The sequence below is a fragment of the Pyrus communis genome, chromosome 2 (genome assembly GCF_963583255.1).
Source record: "Pyrus communis chromosome 2, drPyrComm1.1, whole genome shotgun sequence".
Taxonomy (NCBI): domain Eukaryota; kingdom Viridiplantae; phylum Streptophyta; class Magnoliopsida; order Rosales; family Rosaceae; genus Pyrus; species Pyrus communis.
The window spans coordinates 28,449,828-28,470,524 of record NC_084804.1 but is presented as its reverse complement, the minus strand read 5'-3'; the positions used below and the strand labels follow the sequence as shown (position 1 = coordinate 28,470,524).

The following is a 20,697-nucleotide window of genomic DNA, read 5'->3' as shown; positions in this document are numbered from 1 at the left end:
TAAGCATTTGGCAGTTGACACATGGCAACTTTATCTGAATTCAAGCATAAGTTAAGGATGCATCATTGCATGAGGAGTCCCTTTCGTATCTTATTTTCCTAGTAACTTTGTCCATCATCATGATGTCCATTGATACGATTGATACAATTGGTTGATACACACACACTAATCGATGAGCACACACTTTGTGTATGTGAATAATTTCATTTTGTTTTTTGTTTTTTTTAATTAAGGAAGGTGATTAGTCTTTAAAATTTTAAAAAGAGTATGAAAAAATGATGGTGAGACAATTTCTTTTAATAAGCGCATATTTTATCTTAATATTATGTTTTTTGTTCTCCTTATTTAAATATTGTGTATCAAAATTAAGGGTAAAATAGGAAAAATAAGGATATGATTGTCATTTTGTCAAAAGGTACATAATTACTATTTTACCCTCCTCATGTCAATATTGTGTATTCAAAAGTAAGGGTAAAATTGAAAAAAAAGAGGAAAAAAGTTTACAAGGGCTCTTGTCTTAATAGAATAGACTAGCAGAGAACACAAACTTTGTATGTGTGTGAACAATTTCTCTTAATAAGTGCATTTTTTTTAATATTACATAATTACTGTTTTGTCCTCGTTATGTAAATATTATGAATCAAAGTAAGGGTAAAATTGGAAAAATAAGTACAAAAAAGAGGATCAAATTGAAAAAAAATATGATTGTCATTGTCTAAAAAAAGGAGGATAAAATAGGAAAAATAGAGATATGATTGTCATTTTGTCAAAAGGTACAAGTTACTATTTTTCTTTCATTTTGTCAATAGTGTGTATCAAAAGTGAGGGCAAAATAGGAAAAAAGTTGACAAAGAGGGTTTTCTTAATAATAGTAATAGATAGATAGATATATATATATATTCTTTCTTCTTTTTTTTTTTTTAACAAGGCCATGGAAAACTTTATTGTTTAGACCAATTGGCTGCAGCTACATATTAGGGTTAGGTTTTTTTTCTGCTCTTAACATGTTAGTGATAGTTTGTCGTTCATTAGTATTTCCTTTTCAAAGTTTGATTCGCTATTTCTATGTTGCATTATTACTAATAAAACAATGCTCGACTATTCAAAATTATATAAGAATTCTTCCTCAAAACATTTCGAAGTCAATCTACAGAATTTCGAACTTATGGTAAAAATATTTTATTGTACGTAGAAGCTTCTTATACTATAAAGTGTTTCAATAAAATCATAAAATGCAAGCGCATAATTCAAAAGAGTTGTTATTATTTTATATACAATTTCTTTAACTCTTATTGGTGCTTAATTCCTAACAATAATAAATTTCCGCAATGAAAATGAGGTGGTGAATTCAAGTTGTCGCTTCACCACAACACTAAGGTAGACTTTTGGCGTTTTGATGATGTTTAGTAGGACAACCATTTTTAACGTATTAAGATTACTTTTGTAATTTCCCCTTTTATTTTCCTTTCTCATCCCGCGTTTGCTAGGACTATTTATATTTTAATATGTAATGACCTTTATCGATATAAAACCGAGAGCTTGTATTATGCCACTCAGTACCACGGTTTGATGGTATTACTCTTCACTTGAAAGTGAGAGGTCTTAGGTTCGAAGCTTGTGGATGGCGCATTTGATATCAAATTAGGCTGCCCATAGTGTACAAATATCGATATACTAAAAACAAAAAAAAACAAAAGAAAAAGAAAAAAAAAAGAAACAAACCAACTTGTGTTATAAAGTCCTATCCGTGAGTGACCATTTGTGATCCTTTTAACGGTTAAACTATAACTTCCGCCGTGCCAGTTTATTCTTCACGAGCTTAACCATAATTCGAGTTGAAAAGTGATGACCCTCGTTCCCATAATTTCCTTACAAATAAGCATGTCAGGGAGATGCATTTTCTGAAGTTCAGTATCATTGAGACATTGAATGAACAAGCCAAACCAATTGACATAAAAAGCCATAATTGTAGCAACGTGGAATAGCCATAATGCCCCCAACTTCTCTTACATGTTAGTAAGTAAAATATGACGGGTGATGCTATCTACACACTAATTTGTGCTGTTAATTTTTGTCATATGATCCCCTTCAGTTCCAATTTATTTGATTTGACAGCCTAAAATTAGAACTTTGGGGAAGATAAAAAGGGGCACGTTGATATCACCACCCTATATGAAAGATGTTTCGTCAATACAACCCGCCCAGTGCAAACAACCAAATTGTGATTGGGGTAAATCATGAAACGTTATCAAAAAAATCATTCAATAGCATACATACCATCACCTTCATGACTTAATTGACTAATCCACCTGCTTACAATTCTATAATTAACTATCCTACGACAAATATGGTCCTCGTTTGGAATAGATTAGTACTAATCTAATTTCTAATGACAATGGTTGCCTTTGTCACCGCGTTAATTTAAATCCTAACACTGCCACTGACAATGTAAGTTGCAACCAAATGGAAGTTGTTCATCCGAAAACTGGGAGAGATTCAAAACCCAGAAAGAAAGACAAACATAAAAACACAGCATAATTAATGATTTATAGTTTAAAGGATTCACTCAAATCTAAGGTCGGTCAGAGTTGGGAGTTAAATTTACTTATGATGATTTCGATATATTCAGCCACAAGAAAAAAAAATCGAATAACGTAGGAAGCTGCTATCTGCACTTCAAACTAATCCTGCTCTACCTGGTGTAAAAAAATATGAGAGCGCGAATACTAGATGACCATTCCGGTGTGCCAGTGACGATAACTGTAATTCTAACAGGTAAGAAATCGCAAAAAGAACATTTAAATTTCTCAGAAGAAAACATATATCACGTAGCCAAAAGAGCATTGAAAAAGGAGAGGAATAAACACGAGAACTGTTTCTCGGTGTCAACACCTAATGCCTTAGTGACACCTCATCCTTTCTAAGAATGAGAAGGAGAGAATTGAGTTAAGGAGAGAATGAATCAAGGAGGTGGAGAAAAACAACAAGATATCAGGTACAACCGTGTTCCTGGCCTGTTTCTTTCCCCAACATTCCACCATTTTTCTAAAACCTATCCCCTGTGACCAAGAGCAATTCAAACCATGTTCCTGGAACCTAAACATAGAAATCCTGCATCTATAGTAGCATGACGAAAAAACCACAACAAAGTTATAGCAAGACAAATGTATGCATACCATAATCATTTTAGATCAAGCAACGCTAACAATAACACTATTGTTTGTTAGAAGCATTCAGTCTTTCATTCTATTTAATAAGTTCATAAACTAGTGCAGCAACATAAACACCTCAAGTGCATGCATAAGTATCTCCCTACATAGAGATAAATCCTATTAGACATTCCAAGTTTCCAAGTATGGTAATAAGGATCGATCATGATCCAGACAAAACAGCATGGAACATTTACCACACAAAGACACTTGACAAAGGTCACATCAAACGAGCATCTGGCACTTGTTACACCAAGCTTCCTCAACTGGCGTCAGACTTCTCCAAAGCTGTAACAAAACGTAGTGTCACTGTGTCAGTACATAAATTTAGTGGACACCTTTGTAGTAGATTTTGTGCATGTGCAGAGAGAGAGAGGGAGGGAGGGAGAGAGAGATAGAGATAGAGAGGGAGAGAGTGTGTGTGAGAGATTACTATTGTAGTTGAGAAGCTTCTCGATAAGATCAACGTGAGTCATAAGCATACGCCGGCAACAGTAGCGGACCAGACCCAATGCATCAAGTGCATCTCTGTATCCAGAAGATTCAAACCAGTAAGTAAATTTTCTTCCAGGACAAACTGATAGCTTTATTCCTACACTTCAGCCAGGCTGTCTACAACCAGGGAAGAGTACACTTTTAAAATTACTCATAGCTATTTGTCTGCACGTTAAACTCCAATATGTGCACATATCTGTATGCACACAGATTCAAAAGAAAAAATATTGGAAACATATTATGCAGCATTCAAGAATTTATAAACTACACCCAAATGATTACTCTGTAAAAACTGAAAAATGAGCACTGCCCATCAAGAAACCTCGTACCCATGTCATTTAAAAGCCTATTTTATTATGCATGCAGATGCAACAGTACAAATAACGGAAACAGATTCACTGTTCAAAGATCCATAAATTACACCCAACTGATTACTCTGTAAAACTGAAAAACGAGCACTGCTCCTCATCTAGAAGCCTCTTATCCATGTCATTATAAAGTCTATTTTATTATACACGCAGATGCAACGGTAAAATTGTTGGAAACAGATATGCACCATTCAAGGATCGATAAACTACACTTAACTGATTAGTCTGTCAAAACTGAAAAATGAGCATGGCCTGTCGAGAAACCTCTTATCCATGTCATTACAAGGCCTATTTTATTACCCACACTGTTCAAGGATCTATAAACTACACCCAACTGATTAGTCTGTCAAAACTGAAAAATGAGCATTTCCCGTCGAGAAACCTCTTATCCATGTCATAACAAGGCCTACTTTATTATGCACACAGATGCAACAGGAAAAATAATGGGAACAGATAATGCACCACTCAAGGATCGATAAACTACACCCAACTAATTAGTCTGTCAAAACTGAAAAATGAGCATTGCCCATCGGGAAACCTCTTATCCAATATCCATGTCATTACAAGGCCTATTTTATTATGCACACAGATGAAACAGTAAAAATAAGGGAAACAGCACCGTTCAAGGATCTATAAACTACACGACTGATTACTCAATCAAAACTGAAAAATGAGCATTGCTCGTTGAGAAACCTCTTATCCTTGTCATTATAGGGCCTACTTTATTATGCACGCAGATGCAATAATAAAAATAATGGAAACAGGTAATGCACCATTCAAGGATCTATAAACTACACCCAACTGATTACTAAGAACTGAAAAACTAGCATTGGTCATCGAAAAACCTTGTATCCATGTCATTATTAAGCTTATTTTACTATGTCTTTTTTCACCAATCGTACAACATACATATCATCATAAGCCCCTCATAATCAACCCAATTAAATCCTAGGTTATGCTTATGCCAGGCATTACAGAACTGGTTTTTGACATTATATTGTGCAATTCACAACATGGAACGACCGTAAACTTTATGCACGTTCTCCACCATTACCACAAACAAAGTAAGAATCTTTGATATTATTGAATTTTAAAAATCGGGGGGAAACACCTGAAAATTGACCAACTCACCCTTCAGTGTAATCGGCCTGCAGCAGGTCGAGATACGTATCCCACTTGTTTCCGATAACCTAAAATTAAACATATAAACCACCAATTATTCAATCATCCCCAAATTCAACCCTATCGAAACGCTGAATGAAATTAGAGGAACAGAAAACCCTAGGCCTAGGGTTAGGTTAAGGGCGAGTTGGGGGTACCTTGCCGCAGGTGAAACAGCGCACTGGGATGATCATTTTGATTTACCCTAACTCTGCTTCGCGTGTCCGAATGTTTCTCAGTCTTCGACAACCACGGGGGAAAGAGAGACACAGAGAAGGGGAGGAGAGAGTGCCTGAGTGCGGGTTCGCGAGAGGTTTAGGGTTTTTTGTTGATATAATAGGCTTTTACAGGTGGGCTATTGTTATTAAGTTTCCCTTCTCAAGTTTCAAGTTTCAAGTATTAACCCAGAAATTAAAAAGTTGAATTTTTTTTTTTTTCAAAACAAATTACTTTCTTTTTTTTTTAACAATATTATCGACACTAAGTGAGAATGAGTGGTTTAGCCTCACAATAGACTAGTAATAATGTGATTCAATTTCGACTTTAGCGAGAATCGAACCTTAGACCTCTCGCTTATAAGTTATAAGTGAAGATGAATACCACTAAATCGTAGTATTAAGTGACAACAAATTACTTCCATTAACTTGTCCAAAAAAACATTACTTTCATTGTAAAGACTAGTACAAGGAAGATAGAGACCAAAAGGCATCTCATAACCTAAATACAGGCACAACAACAGAAAACCAAAAAAAAAAAAAAAAAAAAAAAAAAAAGGCCCAAGAGGAGTCAGCTAAACAATAACATATAAAGTAAAAGACCTAAGCAAAATGATAGCTTCCACCTAAGATACAACGGGAGACCCATACAAACTTAGGCCGTATGCAACAAAAACAAATAACAAAAAATCCTAATCTCAAGCAGCATAAAGCAACCTACTGCACCGCCACATCCTCGAAGAAAGCCAAACTTCGAACAGAAAAAGTAGACAAAAAATATATTCTCCATTCATCTTTTCTTCATGCATATATACATATACAAACATTGACACACCCCGATCGAAATCGAGGCATGCTGGCCGTCACGTGAGGGTGACGTAGCCATGTGCACAATGCAGAAGTGATAGTATTATGTGAATGTGGGTGAACAAAAACCAAACTAGCTAACTTACACTAGAAAAATATATAAGTGCGAATGAAGGTATTTAAAGTGAAAATACACATATTTAGAGCATAGATAACCTAAGTGCAGTCCAGCAGGCTAAGTATTAATTATACTTTGTGAAATAAAGTTCCTACATTAATTGAAGTCTGTCAAAACCGCCGTAGAGTCCTCAGAAGCCACCAACATGAACGACTAAGTAGAACCTGAAGGGGTGCAAAATAGAAAACGTGAGTGGGCAAAAACAAAGTTTTTTAAAACCATTTATCTTTCCAAAAATAGTAACCCCTCGCCGTAAAACCCCTATAATTTCCCAAAAAATAGTAATACATACGTATGTAGAAATCATGCTCAAGAGTAGTGGAAACCAAATATATGCCTTGTCAAGTATCTCAGAAATGAAATAAGTAAGCCAAGTGAAATAATTCAATGTAAATTGATATGTCAGCCGTAGTCAACTAATGTGACCTATACGGCTGAGCCTATAACTCATCTACCAATTCCTGCAGACGAGTCGGAACCACCTAATGTGGTTTGTACGACAGGCTGGGTGTAAATAGATACGCTCAAGTGCTATAATTACGTGAAGGTTGTGCGAAGTATCGTAAGTCGCCTACGAGTCGAAACCACTTAATGTGGTCTGTACGACAGGTTGGCACTTGCCTTGGATCCAAGGTGAGCGTGTGGTGCGGGAGGTGAACGATCACGTGAAGGCTTGGCCTTGGCCTCGGGTGGAGCATTAACACCGGGGTGCAGGATAATGAGCACTAAATGCATATAAACATAACCATACACACTACAATTATTATCATCAATATGCACTCACCTGAAGCTTACCTGGGCGTCTCTAGTGTCATGCAATAATATGCATATCTATACTAATGCATATACTAAAATGTAATGCAATTGACATGGCATTTAAAAACGTAAATCCATTTAAAATAATTCCTGGGAAAATGGAAAACATATATATACGTATATATAGAAAACCAAAAGCCCACTCACTAGTATATAGCAGGGTCTTAACCCCCGAGTCTTGCCTGGTTACGCTCGTCCTCCAGAAACGTCTCATTTATATGTGAAACAACTAATTTAACGTTAATTTTAAGCACATAACCAAAACCGTGTAATAACTTCTCATACGTTGCTCCATTGGGGTGTTTGAATATACCATCGTGGCCAACTCATACGAGCATCCCTATATTTTTAGAAAAATTTTCTGGTGTGTCACGAGCCGGCCAAGGCACGGTCACACGCGCAGGCACATGTTTGGCACGCTAACGGAATCCCTAATGGCGTTAGGGAATATTCCATTAAAATTACCTGACGCCGTTAGTATATTCCATCAAGGTTAACATAATATTCCCTTTCCTTCTCCGGTGACTCACCGGGAACCGCTGCCGGCTGCTGTCTGCAACATCGGATTCTGGAAAAATTTAAAACTTCATTTTCTCATTCATTTTTCAACCAAATTCGACAAATCTTATATGGACTTGAAGCTCTCAACAAGGAGAACATAACCTTACCTATTTGAAGTCCTAAAACCGACGAAAAGTAGTTGGAAAATCCTTCGAAATTCCAGCAAGGTCTGCAACTTTGCGAACTAGCTTATTCTGATGTCTAAGTCACTTCAAAACTAACCTAGGGTCCCAATATAGTTGGTTAGGACCCTTTTTGGACCTTAAAATCTTGAAAATCTCAAAGATCACGCCAGAGTAACTTTTACCCCACCAGAGCTAGCGAGTTCTCGGGTTCCTGATGTTATTTCTTTAAACCAATGGTACCACCAGTCTTGTGAAGTCAAGAGAAGAGTGATGATGGTCTTAGAAAGGTCGATCTGTGAGGTTTGGAGGGTTTTCTGCACAATTGGTCTACAATTGAACGAACGAAAGAGAGGGTTCGAGAAAGAAGGAGAAGGGGAAGGGTTTAGCACGTGTGTATGTGTGTGTATGTCACGGGATAGGTCAGAAATGAAAGGGTCTCAAGCCCTAGTTGGGCTAAAATGTTTAGGGCTCAAACAATTGAGTACAACTAAAAAGAAACCAACCCAAATTTCACTTATTCCTTAGTAACATTTTCGCTACGAACTTGATCCGGCCCTAACTCGTGTCAACACTCTCTTGGCGTTGAGTACAATTTGATCACATTAGCAAGAAAAATAATTTAAAACTATTTATGTACATCCACATCACTAAGCCAACGAGGGCATAATCGTCATTTTCACACATTTGGGGAGAAAATATATATTTATTTGGGATGGGTAGTCACAACCTACCCCTCTTAAGAAAATTTCATCCCTGAAATTTCTGTACACTAGCATAACAACATATTAATATCCATAAAATAGGCGTGGATATAAATCTCTCATACGATCCTCCCTCTCCCAAGTGGCTTCCTCCATTAAATGGTTCATCCACAAAACTTTCACCGTGCAAATAGTCTTGTTCCTAAAAACCTTATTCTTGCAGTCTAAAATCGTCACTAGCTCCTCATCGTATGTCAATTCTGGATTAATTTCTAATGGATGAGGAGGTATCACGTGTGATGGAATAGAGACATAATGACGAAGCATAGAGACATGAAAAACGTCATGTACTCTTCATAGTTTTGGAGGTAACTCAAGTCTGTAGGCGACTTCACTGACTCACTCGGTGATCTGGTACCATCCAATGTAACGAGGACTTATCGTACTACGCCCTTCCACGGAGATAGCTTCAGAAATACCCAATCTCCAACTTTACACACCTTATAAGTGGCGTGTTTATCAGTAAGGCTTTTCTGTCGATCTTGAGCCTCTTTCAGGTTAGCTTTAATTACCTGAATATTTTGGGTAGTCTTATCAACAATCTCAGGGCCTACTAACACCCTTTCACCAACTTCTGACCAACATAGAGGAATACGACATGATCTACCATAGAGTGCCTCAAAAGGTGACATACCGATACTAGAATGGTAACTATTATTGTAGGCAAACTCCATCAAATCCAAACGCTTATGCCAAGCGTCGCCAAACTGCAGTACCGAAGATCTCAGCATATCTTTTAGTGTCTGGATAGTTCTCACAGATTGCCCGTCTGTCTGTGGATGGTACGCCGTACTATAAAGTAATCTTGAACCAAGAGCTTATTGGAAAGCTACCTAAAACTTAGAAGTAAACCTAGGATCCCGATCAGAAATAATACTAATTGGAACCCCGTGGTACTTAACAATCTCCGATATATATAGCTCAGCTAATCGGCTTAAAGAATGGTTATCTCGAACTGGTATAAAGTGTGCTGACTTAGTAAGTTGATCCACTATCACCTAGATGCTATCATAACCATTTCACATACGAGGAAACATGTACATGAAATCCATAGTAATATTTTCCCATTTCCACCTGGGGAACGGGAAGTGGCTGCATTAATCCAAAAGGCTTATTCTTCTCAGCTTTGACTTGCTGACAAATTACACATCGACTCACATATTCAGCAATCTCTCTTTTCATGCCAGGCCAGTAGTAGAAAGGTCGAATAGTGTGATACATCTTGGTACTTCCAGGATGCATCACATAGGCCGATATATGCGCCTTATCGAGTACATCTTTCTTTAGTTCTGCAATATTCGGCACGTACATCCAACTTCCCTGCATAAGCATGCCATCAGATTCCCGAATTCCGAGATCTTTCTTTTTCCCTCGTAACACTGCCTCTGATAATTCCTGAGACTCTAGATCTTTTGCTTGAGCTTCAAGCACGCGATTTATCAAAATCGGTCTGACCTGGAAACTAGCAAGTAAAGCTTCTTTTTGACCTTCTACCCCTAATTTCACTCTCTCAATTCTGTGAGGAGAGGAATGCGGCTAGCATGCAAAACATTAAGTATGGCACATGATTTTCTGCTAAGTGCGTTTGCCACCGTGTTCGCACGACCAGTGTGATACTCAATTGTGCAATCATAATTACTGAGTAGTTCTATCCACCTCCGCTGTCGAAGGTTAAGATCTTTCAGGGGTCAAAATATACTTGAGGCTTTTATGATATGTGAAAATTTGACACTTTTCTCCATACAAACTAGCATATGGGCACACACAAAGTGTGTGAGAAATTTTTTTATTTTTGTTTTTGAAATAGAAGGAAAGAGGAAGAGAGTGATAGAGAATGTGGGAGTAGAAGTTTGTTTGTTTTATTTATTTATTTATTTTTTTTAAATTAGAGATATGTTAGGATTATATGTAGGTGACGCTTTGAAAAAAAAAGTAAAATTTGGTTGTGTAAAATTACATTCATGTCCCATATTTCTTGTTCATGTTCTGTTTTAATTAGAGGGTTAAACTGGTAATTTCATAAGATTTTGGTTGACAATGAGTGTTTTATTAATTAGTAAAGATAATGCCTCCAAATTTTCAGGGCGAAAATAATGGTTGTTAGCTCAAGAACATGGGTAGGGTAATTCATCTTGTGTGGCTTCAACTATTGCGAAGCATATGCAATTACCCAACCATGTTGCATTAATACGCAGCCTAAGTCATTTAAGGAAGCATCACTATAAATCTCAAAATTACCACAATCGTCTGGAAGTGCCAAAACAGGTGCGTGAGTGAGACAATAATTTAGCTGCTGGAAGCTCTGCTCACAATCATCATCCCACTCAAATTTAACATCTTTTCTAGTCAACCTCGTCAGTGGTAAAGCTATGGTTGAAAAATCTTTAACAAACCATTGGTAATAACCTGCCAACTCGAGAAAATTCCGTACCTTGATGACGGTTAGCGGCTGCTCCCAATTTTCAACTGTAGCTATTTTCTGTGGGTCCACCTAAATACCCTGAACTGATATTACAAGCCCCAAAAATGCCACTTGATCTAACCAAAACTGGCATTTACTAAACTTAGCATATACTTGGTGTTCCCTCAATTTCTTCAAAACTAGAGTGAGATCTCGAGTATACTCTGCCTTAGACTTAGAATACACCAAAATATCATCAATAAAGACAATAACGAACTTGTCGAGGTATGGCTTAAATACTCGATTCATCAAATCCATAAAAGCTGCAAGTGCATTCGTTAACCCGAATGGCATGACGAGGAATTCGTAATGACCATATCGAGTCCTAAAAGTTGTCTTAGGGAAATCTTCACTTCTAATCTTTGATTGATAATACCAGACCTCAAATCAATTTTGGAGAACACGCATGTACCTCAAAGTTGATCAAATAAATCATCTATATGCGGCAACGGATAACGGTTTTTAATCATTACCCAATATAGCTGTCGATAATCGATACACAGCCTTAAAGTCCCGTCATTCTTTCGTACAAATAAATTGGAGCTCCCTAAGGTGAAGTACTAGGCTGAATGAAACCCTTATCAACCAATTCCTGCAACTGTGTTTTCAATTCCCTCAACTCAGCACGAGCCATTCGATAAGGAGATAAGGCAATAGGATCTGTAGTTGGAAGTAAATCAATAGTGACCTCTACTTCTTTATCTGGTGGTAATCCAAGTAAATCATCAAGAAAAACATCAGAGAATTGCCTAACTACCCGTACATCCTCCACATGGATAGAAGTATCCTCATTCAATACCACGTGAGCCAAATAACCTTGACAACCTTTCCTCAGTAGCCGTCTAGCCTTCACGGCAGAAATAACGCCATGTTTCAGTCCACTACGCACACCCACAAAGGTAACCACAAGCAAGCCTAGCCGATGGAAAACGACTGTCTTCTCACAACAATCCAATTTGGCATGATTGTAATTTAACCAATCCATGCCCGGAATAACATCGAAATCAACAATATCTAATGGAACCAGATTAGCTGGCATAACAATGTCCTTCACCAGAACAGGACATCTTTGATATGCCCAGCTAACATAACATGTCTCATCCCTAGGCATAGAAAACTCTAATTTATAACCAAGAGGTGTAGGGTAGGGTTGCGTCTTCTGAGTAAACATATGAGAAATAACAAAGTGAGTGGCACCAGAATCAATTAATACTCTAGCAAAATGGCCAAGAATATTCAACGTACCCATAATAAGATCAGGATTACTCTACGCATCATGCAGAATAATGCAATGAACACGGCTCTATGGCTACTGCTGTCCTCCACGACCTCTGTTAGCTTGATTTCCACATCCCTGCAAACCACGTCTTGACCAGGCTGATTAGGCTGCCTCGATGATCATGCACTGCTAGAAGTAACCTCAATGTTCTGGGACAGCCTTCCTGGATACCATTGTGATCCACCACCTGGATATGGTGGATATGGCGTGTAACCTCATGGGTATTGAGTGTAACCACCCTGGTGATACAGATCGTGTAGGTACTGATACGGTCCTCCAGAATATGGGGCTATATCTTCCTGATAATGATATGCGCCCTCATAACCTGTCGGGATATAACCACTAGGCCTTAGCACTTGCTGAATAGGAACTAATAGTGGCAAGGCAAGTGGTTGGGGCTTCTACTGGCTCTGAGGGCACTGATTAGCCTGGTGTCCCGTCTGACCACAAATAAAACATCATTTGTTGCCTTGTTTACAATCCCTAAAATGTCGACTATTACATCTACGGTAGAATGGACCACCAAAACCACCAAAATCTCTCTGTCTCTGGAAGCGAGAACCTCCTGAACAGCCGCACCTCCGCAGCGCAGTGGAACTCAAACCCCCATTAGAAGAACCAGAACCAATACCACTTCTTTTAAAACTCTGCGTCTTGCGAGGTCCCTGTGATGATTGTCCTTTATCTTTATTATTATTTTTCTTTTGGCTATTATCTTTTTCTTCTTCCTCCTCACTACCATCTGGAGCATTCTCAGAGTCATCAACCCGAAGTAGAACTTCATAAAACTCCTGATATGTAGAGCAGGAAGTCGTAGTAGCCATAAAACGCCACTTCTTTCAAGTACCTCACTTAAATCGTCGAAGTATTTCAGCAATCTCTGGACAATATCGGGACAAATTAGTAAACTTTCTATAGTACTCATTAGCTGACATTTTCCCCTATTTCAAACGTGAGAATTCTTCCTTCTTACGATCCAAATACTCTGGAGATACAAATCTCTTCTGGAATAGATGCTTAAAAACCTCCCAATCTGCAGCTTCTTCCGGTGACAACTAAAAAGATTCATGTCTCTACCAGGATGCAGCCTCCTAACCCAAAAACCAAGTAGTCGTCTCGACCCATCTATCCTCAGGGAAATTCTTCTGTCGCTGCACCCGATAGGTTTTCTCGACATGATTGAGCTAATGCTCAGCTCCCTTGGGCCCTTCAGTACCAACAAAATTATTAAACTTTAAGTTATATACAGTCTCCAAGGGAGTTCTCTAGGGAGGGTGAAGTGTGGACTGAATGGCATTAGCTATAGCTTCAACAAGTTGGGTAATATCCAGAAAATTAGACTCGGAGGAAGTATGTGGCTCTCTATGTGGTGGCATGGTTCTAACATAAGACATTCAAAATGAGTAGAACACCCACAAAATATACAGGATTGCCAAACCTGGCATTGATACCAAACTGACACACCCAACCGAAATCGAGGCATGATGGCGGTCACGTGAGGGTGACGTGGCCATGTGCGCAATGCAGAAGTGATAGTGTTAAGTAAATGTGGGTGAACAAAAACCAAACTAGCTAACTTACACTAGACAAATATATAAGTGTGAGTGAAGGTATTTAAAGTGTAAATACACATATTCAGAGCATAGGTAATCTAAGTGCAGTCAAACAGGCCAAGTATTAATTACACAGGTTATGAAATAAAGTTCCTACATTAATTGAAGTCTGTCAGAACTGTTGTAGAGTCCTCGTAAGCCACCAACATGAACGACTAACTAGAACTTAGAGGGGCGTAAAGCAGAAAACATGAGTGGGCAAAAACAAAACTTTTTAAAACCATTTCTCTTTCCAAAAATAATAACCCCTCACCGTAAAAACCGTATAATTTCCCAAAAATTAGTAATACATATGTATATAGAAATCATGCTCAAGAGTAGAGAAAACCAAGTATATGCCATGTCAAGTATCTCAGCAATGAAATAAGTAAGCCATGTGAAATAATTCAATGTAAACTGATATGCTAGTCGGAGTCACCTAATGTGACTTGTATGGCTAAGCCTATAGCTCATCTACCAATTCTTGCACACGAGTCGGAACCACCTAATGTGGTATGTACGACAGGCTGGGTGTAAATAGATACGCTCAAGTGCTATGATCACGTGAAGGATGTGCGAAGTATCGCAAGTCACCTATGAGTCGGAACCACCTAATGTGGTCTGTACGACAGGCTGGCACCTGGCTTGGATCCAAGGTGAGTGTGTGGTGTGGGAGGTGAACGATCACGTGAAGGCTAGACCCTGGCCTCGGGCAGAGCACTAACACCGGGGTGCAGAATAATGAACAGTAAATGCATATAAACATAACATTACACACTGCAATTACTATCATCAATATGCACTCACCTGAAGCTTACCTGGGTGTTCACAGTGTCATGCAATAATATTCATATCTATACTAATGCATATACTAAAATGTAATGCAATTGACATGGTATTTAAAAATGTAAATCCATTTAAAACCATTCCTGGGAAAATGGAAAACATATATATATATATATATATATATATATATATATACACACACACACGTATATATAGAAAACCAAAAGCCCACTCACTAATATGTAGCAAGATCGTCACCCTTAAGTCTCGCCTGGCTACGCTCGTCCTCCAGAAACATCTCATCTATATGTGAAACAACTAATTTAACGTTAATTTTAATTTTAAGCACATAACCGAAACTATGTAATAACTTCTCATACGTTGCTCAATTAAGGTGTTTGAATATACCATCGTGGCCAACTCAACACCACGAGCATCCCCATATTTTTAGAAAATATTTCTGGTGTCTCACGCGTCGGCCAAGGCACAACCATACGCGTAGGCACGTGCCTAGCACGCTGACAGAATCCCTAACGGCGTTAGGGAATATTTCGTTAAAATTACCTGACGCCGTCAGTATATTCCGTCAAGGTTGACGGAATATTCCTCTTCATTTTCTAGTGACTCGCATGGAGCCGTCGCCGGCCGCCGTCTGCAATGCCAAATTCTGGAAAATTTTAAAACTTCATTTTCTCATTCATTTTTCAACCAAATTCCACAAATCTTATATGGACTTGAACCTCTCAACAAGGAGAACATAACCTTACCTATTTGAAGTCCTAAAACAGATGAAAAGTAGTCGGAAAATCCTTCGAAATTCCGGCAAGGTCTGCAACTCTGCGAACTAGCCTATTCCGATATCCAAGTCACTTCAAAACTAACCTAGGATCCCAATAGAGTTGGTTAGGACCCTTTTTGGACCTTAAAACCTTGAAAAATCTTGATGATCACGTCAAAGTAACTTCTACCCCACCGGAGCTCGCGAGTTCTCGGGTTCCTGACGTCTTTTCTTCAAACCATTGGTACCACCAGTCTTGTGAAGTCAAGAGAAGAGTGATGATGGTCTTAGAAAGGTCAATCCGTGAGGTTTGGAGGGTTTTCTGCATAATTGGTCTATGGTTGTCAGGATGAGAAAGAGGGTTCGAGAAAGAAGGAGAGGGGGAAGGGTTTGGCACGTGTGTATGTGTGTGTATGTCACGGGATATGTTAGAAATAAAAGGGTCTCAAGGCCTAGATGGGCTACAATGTTTAGGGCTCAAACAATTGAGTCCAACTAAAAATAAACCAACCCAAACTTCACTTATTCCTTAGTAACATTTTCGCTACGAACCCGATTCGGCCTTAACTCGCGTCAACGCTCTCGTGGCATCAAGTACAATTTTATCACATCAGCAAGAAAAATAATTTAAAACTATATATGTACATCCACGTCACCAAGCCAACGAGGGCATAGTCGTCATTTTCACACATTCTAGGAGAAAATATATATTTATTCAGGACGGGTCGTCACAGACGTAAATATCTATATGAGTACCTGAACCATATTTATATAAACTTATCAAAATATATGTAGTTAGTGCTTCTCCGATCTGGTGTTTTCACTCGACCATTGTGTTTATTTATTTTTTTTTTTATAGTAAAACGATATATTTTACATTAAGGGAAGAAAGAGTTTGGCTAAGCTGCACAATGGGTAATCTAATTTGATGTCGAATTCGCCATACATGAGATTTGAACCCAAGACCTCTCACTTACAATTGAAGAGAAATACCACCAGATCGTAGTATTGAGTGGCACTCGATCATTGTGTTGTGTTGGAGATGAATGAGCATAAGTATGGTTACCCTTGTCCACCTCTTCAAGGTAAGTACGTGCGTATTTTACTTGTTATTTTATTCTTTTCTAACTACCAAACTATATATGTCACTTAGTATTACGGTCTAGTGATATTTCTCTTCACTTGTAAATGAAAAGTCTTAAGTTCAATTCTCACTAAAGGTGAATTTGAACCACATTATTGATAATCTATTGTGAGGCTTAACCCACTCTCCAACCCCCTTAGTGTAAATGACACACCTTGATCCCGGTGTCTGAAGGACAACGGGATGGCCACGTGCTAGCTGACAATGCAATAAAGTAGTCAAGTACAAACCTTAATAAAATATAATATTCAACTGCCAACAAATTAAAAGTGATAGTGCATGACATGTTCAAAGCATACTACTAATTCGAAATACAAGCAGAAGGAATATTAGAAAGTGCAATTACAAGAGATGTCCTATGCAGAGAGGAGGACACAAATTCACTGATATGGGAATGCCTCATAGCTCATATCGTATGCCTCGTTCCTAGGTACTGAGGGGGGCGCAAAACAAAATATGAGTGGACCAAGTTTATATATAAGTAATACTAAAACAATTACTCTTCAAACGTACTAACCCCCAATTTTAGAAAAACTCATATAACAAATAAGTAATAGGTTTTCCGAAAACCTTAACATGTCATAAAACCTTCATAAAACATATATCTTATAAGGTGAGCTTAGTAGTGGTATCACAATTGCCCGAAGGCATATATAAATATCTTCCGCTTGAAGGCATGTATATCATTCGCTCGAAGGCACTACTTCGCCCGCCTGAAGGCACATATGTATGAATATCCACTAAGTAAACACATAAAATCATGAACATAATCTTTCCAAAATATATCTCATCGGAGCTCAAATAGCTCCAGCATCATATCATAAATCACATTCATTAGTACCTCAATAACGTAAATTTGATAAAGCTTGATATTTCATAAAGTGTAATTCCGATTTACTCATAAACGTTTAAAAAACGTAGTCATAAAATCATGCTTTTCATGTATGCATTTCTAGTAATTAAATCATTCATTTTGGAAGGGGTCCACTCACAGATACTTCGTCGTCGAACAACCGTTCGAACTAGGGAGGATAGAAACGCCACTAACAAACGCACCTAAACACATAAAGGGACCAATTAATAAAACTCTACTAAAATAACTGAATTTGGAAAAACGGACATCGTAATTAGATTCAGGACGTTGAAAAACCTAAGGGGAACCTTAAGTTCCCCCACTCGCTGCCATGGGCTACTGCACATGCTAGAAAAATTTTCAGCACCGCCATGGACGGCGGAGCATAATACCTCCAACAAAGACGATTGTGCTCCATGTGCCGGCCATGGTAGCCCTCCACGCGCCACCTTTGAAAATCTGGGAATCTCCAAGTTCAAGAGCCCATTCCAAGCTTGATACAAGTCCAAATCAAGTGATTGAAAAGACAAAATGTAGTTAGGAATGTGGAGAAGAGATTCATACCAAGTTGGGACCGAGTGGTGGCTGAAGTTAGCTGGAAAAATGGCTAGAAAATGGCCAAATGACTACAGTTTGGAAAATTCCAGATTTGCACAGTGACTTTCTTTGAGCATTTCCCTGCTTCTACACCACCAAAACCACCAAAAAACTTACTAATCGTGAACCTAGACACGATCTACAATGATAGGGACCAAATTCGAGGCTTACCTTCGTCGGAAATGGCGAGAATTCGCCGGAGAAGTTCCTTGCACAGTGTAGCTTGGGGAAGGGTTTTCAAATGATTTTTGTTTTCTTTTCTGGTTCAAGAACTCACATGAACTACAAGGGACGGTGGTGGTGTAGTCATGGTTATTGTTGTTTGTTGTTATGTGCTTGTGCCTTCGGGGAGGGTTGGTTTAAGAGAGAAAGGAGAGGGCCAAGAGAGAGAGCTTAAAAAGAGAGATATTTTTCAGAAAACAATAAAGGGAAGATGGAAGAGAGGGTCACAGGGGAAAAGGGAGGGGATTGGGGGACAAGAATCCATTGTGGGCCCCAGTGGCTCACACATTGAGGTCGTTAAAGACAAAACATGAAATATTTAAAAAGCATTCGACATTTCTTAACGTAAAATCTTCGTTACAAGTCCAAATTTGAATCCGTTTACGTCCATGCGTACATGGCGATGAGTACGATAAGAATAAACTAAGAAAATTAGTCATACGCGTTACGTTGAGACGATCAACGAAAGTCAACGTTCATGCCTCAAGAGCAATTTGGTAATTTCATACATTCGATAATATAAAATATACAACAAATTTATGACAGGGTATCACAGTAAATAATATCGTTTGTACATAAAAAAGAAAAAAAAAACTACCAAACTATATGATTATTGCCGTGTTAGTTGATCGATCCTTGTTTTTTTTTTTTTTTTTTTTTTTTTTTTTGTGGTCAAAGGTAACTTCATTACCAACAAAGAAAAACTACAGCAAAGAAGGTCCAAATACAAAAGTAAGCACAAGACATTGGATTGGATCCTCCATATAAACAGAAGTAAGGGATAAAGATCCTCTTCGGATCCTCTTTGTGGGGATCCTAGAAATCTTCACATCCTAATCGTTTATCATGCATCGTGCGATCAATTTTCATCAGGTACTATTTGTATTTAATTTTAAATAAAGAAAGTTAAATGATTTCTGACCGCATGATATATGATGAATGATTAAAATGTGAGGATCCTTACAATTTGGATCTAGATGAGATCTAAATGAAAAAGTAACAGCCCAATTTAGACATTGGAGCCCATAACAGAAAAAAAAAAAACCAAAAGACAAAGAAACCTTAACATCTTCTGCAACCTTCATGTTATTGCCGCCAGCAGAGGCCCGAGCATCAAAGAGGAGACTGAAGCCTCGACAGTAGATCTTGAGATGATGGTGTTGTAGCATCCAACAGGAGCTAGCAACCGGCATCATCCTCAATCGATCAAAGATGGGTGCAACATGACCCTTGAACTAAATCCACCACCGTAGATGTGAAATCCACAAATGTTGTAAGGTTGGAGAACGACACCAGCAATAAATAGATACAAGAAGACATAAAAACAGTGGGCTCAAAAGTAAAAACATCTGATAAAATCTTAATCCCCATCAAATAGAAGCAGCCCAAAAACTTTAAGATTTGATGTTTGGTTAAGGGAAAATGAAGATGGTAGGAAGAAAATGATGGAAATGGTCGGATCTACAGGTTGGTGGTGGAAATATGGAAGGTCTAGGCTTGAGGGAAATGGATTGCAAGATGGGGACTAGGATGAGAAAGAAACGCATAAAGTAAAAAGGAAATTCCCCGGCCGTCGACTCTCAAAACGGTAATCGGAGGGAAAGACTGATGAAGGGAGAGGAGGAAGAAGGAAGAGAGGGGGAGAAACTGAAGCTGTTAAAAACTCTCACAACCAGAGAGAAAAACCCCCATAGACTGATGGAAAAAGGCGCTTGGTTAAGCTAGTGATCGATCCTTCTTTTGCTGGTGATAATCATATTATTTGCTATGTGTTTATGTACAATCTGAAGAATATATTTAGGTTTCGATATGATCGATGCATACATATGTATAGCCATTTTCCCTAACCAAACTTTATAGTATATAAATAATTTGCTGCATCTCTATGTATTAGCCATCTCTAAATTATTTTCACCTTTTTGGTTTTGTGCTAGGAATGCTTGAACTACTTCTAATTACATATGATTTGATGATCAAATAATTAGGAGACCGAGATCAGGATGTAATTTAGTGTGAATTAATAGCATTTAGAAGCTAAATTATTGATTAACATAGTTTTTACTTAAATCGATAGTAGGATTGCAGTAGCAAAAATATGTCGTCTTCAATCTCTACGAATCAAATCCTCATGCGCCCACGAGGTTTTGGGGGGGTGGGTTTGGCCAATAGATCTCCGATATCTGATTTAGTTTGTATGAAAAAAAAATGTGAGTGTTTAGGACTTAATTGCATAGGGGACTTTAAAGTATTGTTAATATGGATGAGAAAGTGGAAGGGGATAGAAATCTG

At 38.1% G+C, this 20,697-nt stretch overlaps 1 protein-coding gene across 1 annotated transcript; it reads right to left on the bottom strand.

Annotated features, from left to right (window-relative positions):
* Positions 1–3,202: 3,202 nt before the first annotated feature.
* Positions 3,203–5,561, bottom strand: LOC137725620 (DNA-directed RNA polymerase subunit 10-like protein). The gene is made up of 4 exons (XM_068464373.1): positions 5,392–5,561; positions 5,204–5,262; positions 3,643–3,737; positions 3,203–3,497 (listed from the first exon to the last, which is right to left on the bottom strand). The coding sequence occupies exons 1-4, from the start codon at positions 5,425–5,427 to the stop codon at positions 3,472–3,474; spliced, it is 216 nt and encodes a 71-aa protein (XP_068320474.1). The 5' UTR covers positions 5,428–5,561; the 3' UTR covers positions 3,203–3,471.
* Between the last annotated feature and the right edge of the window lie 15,136 nt (positions 5,562–20,697).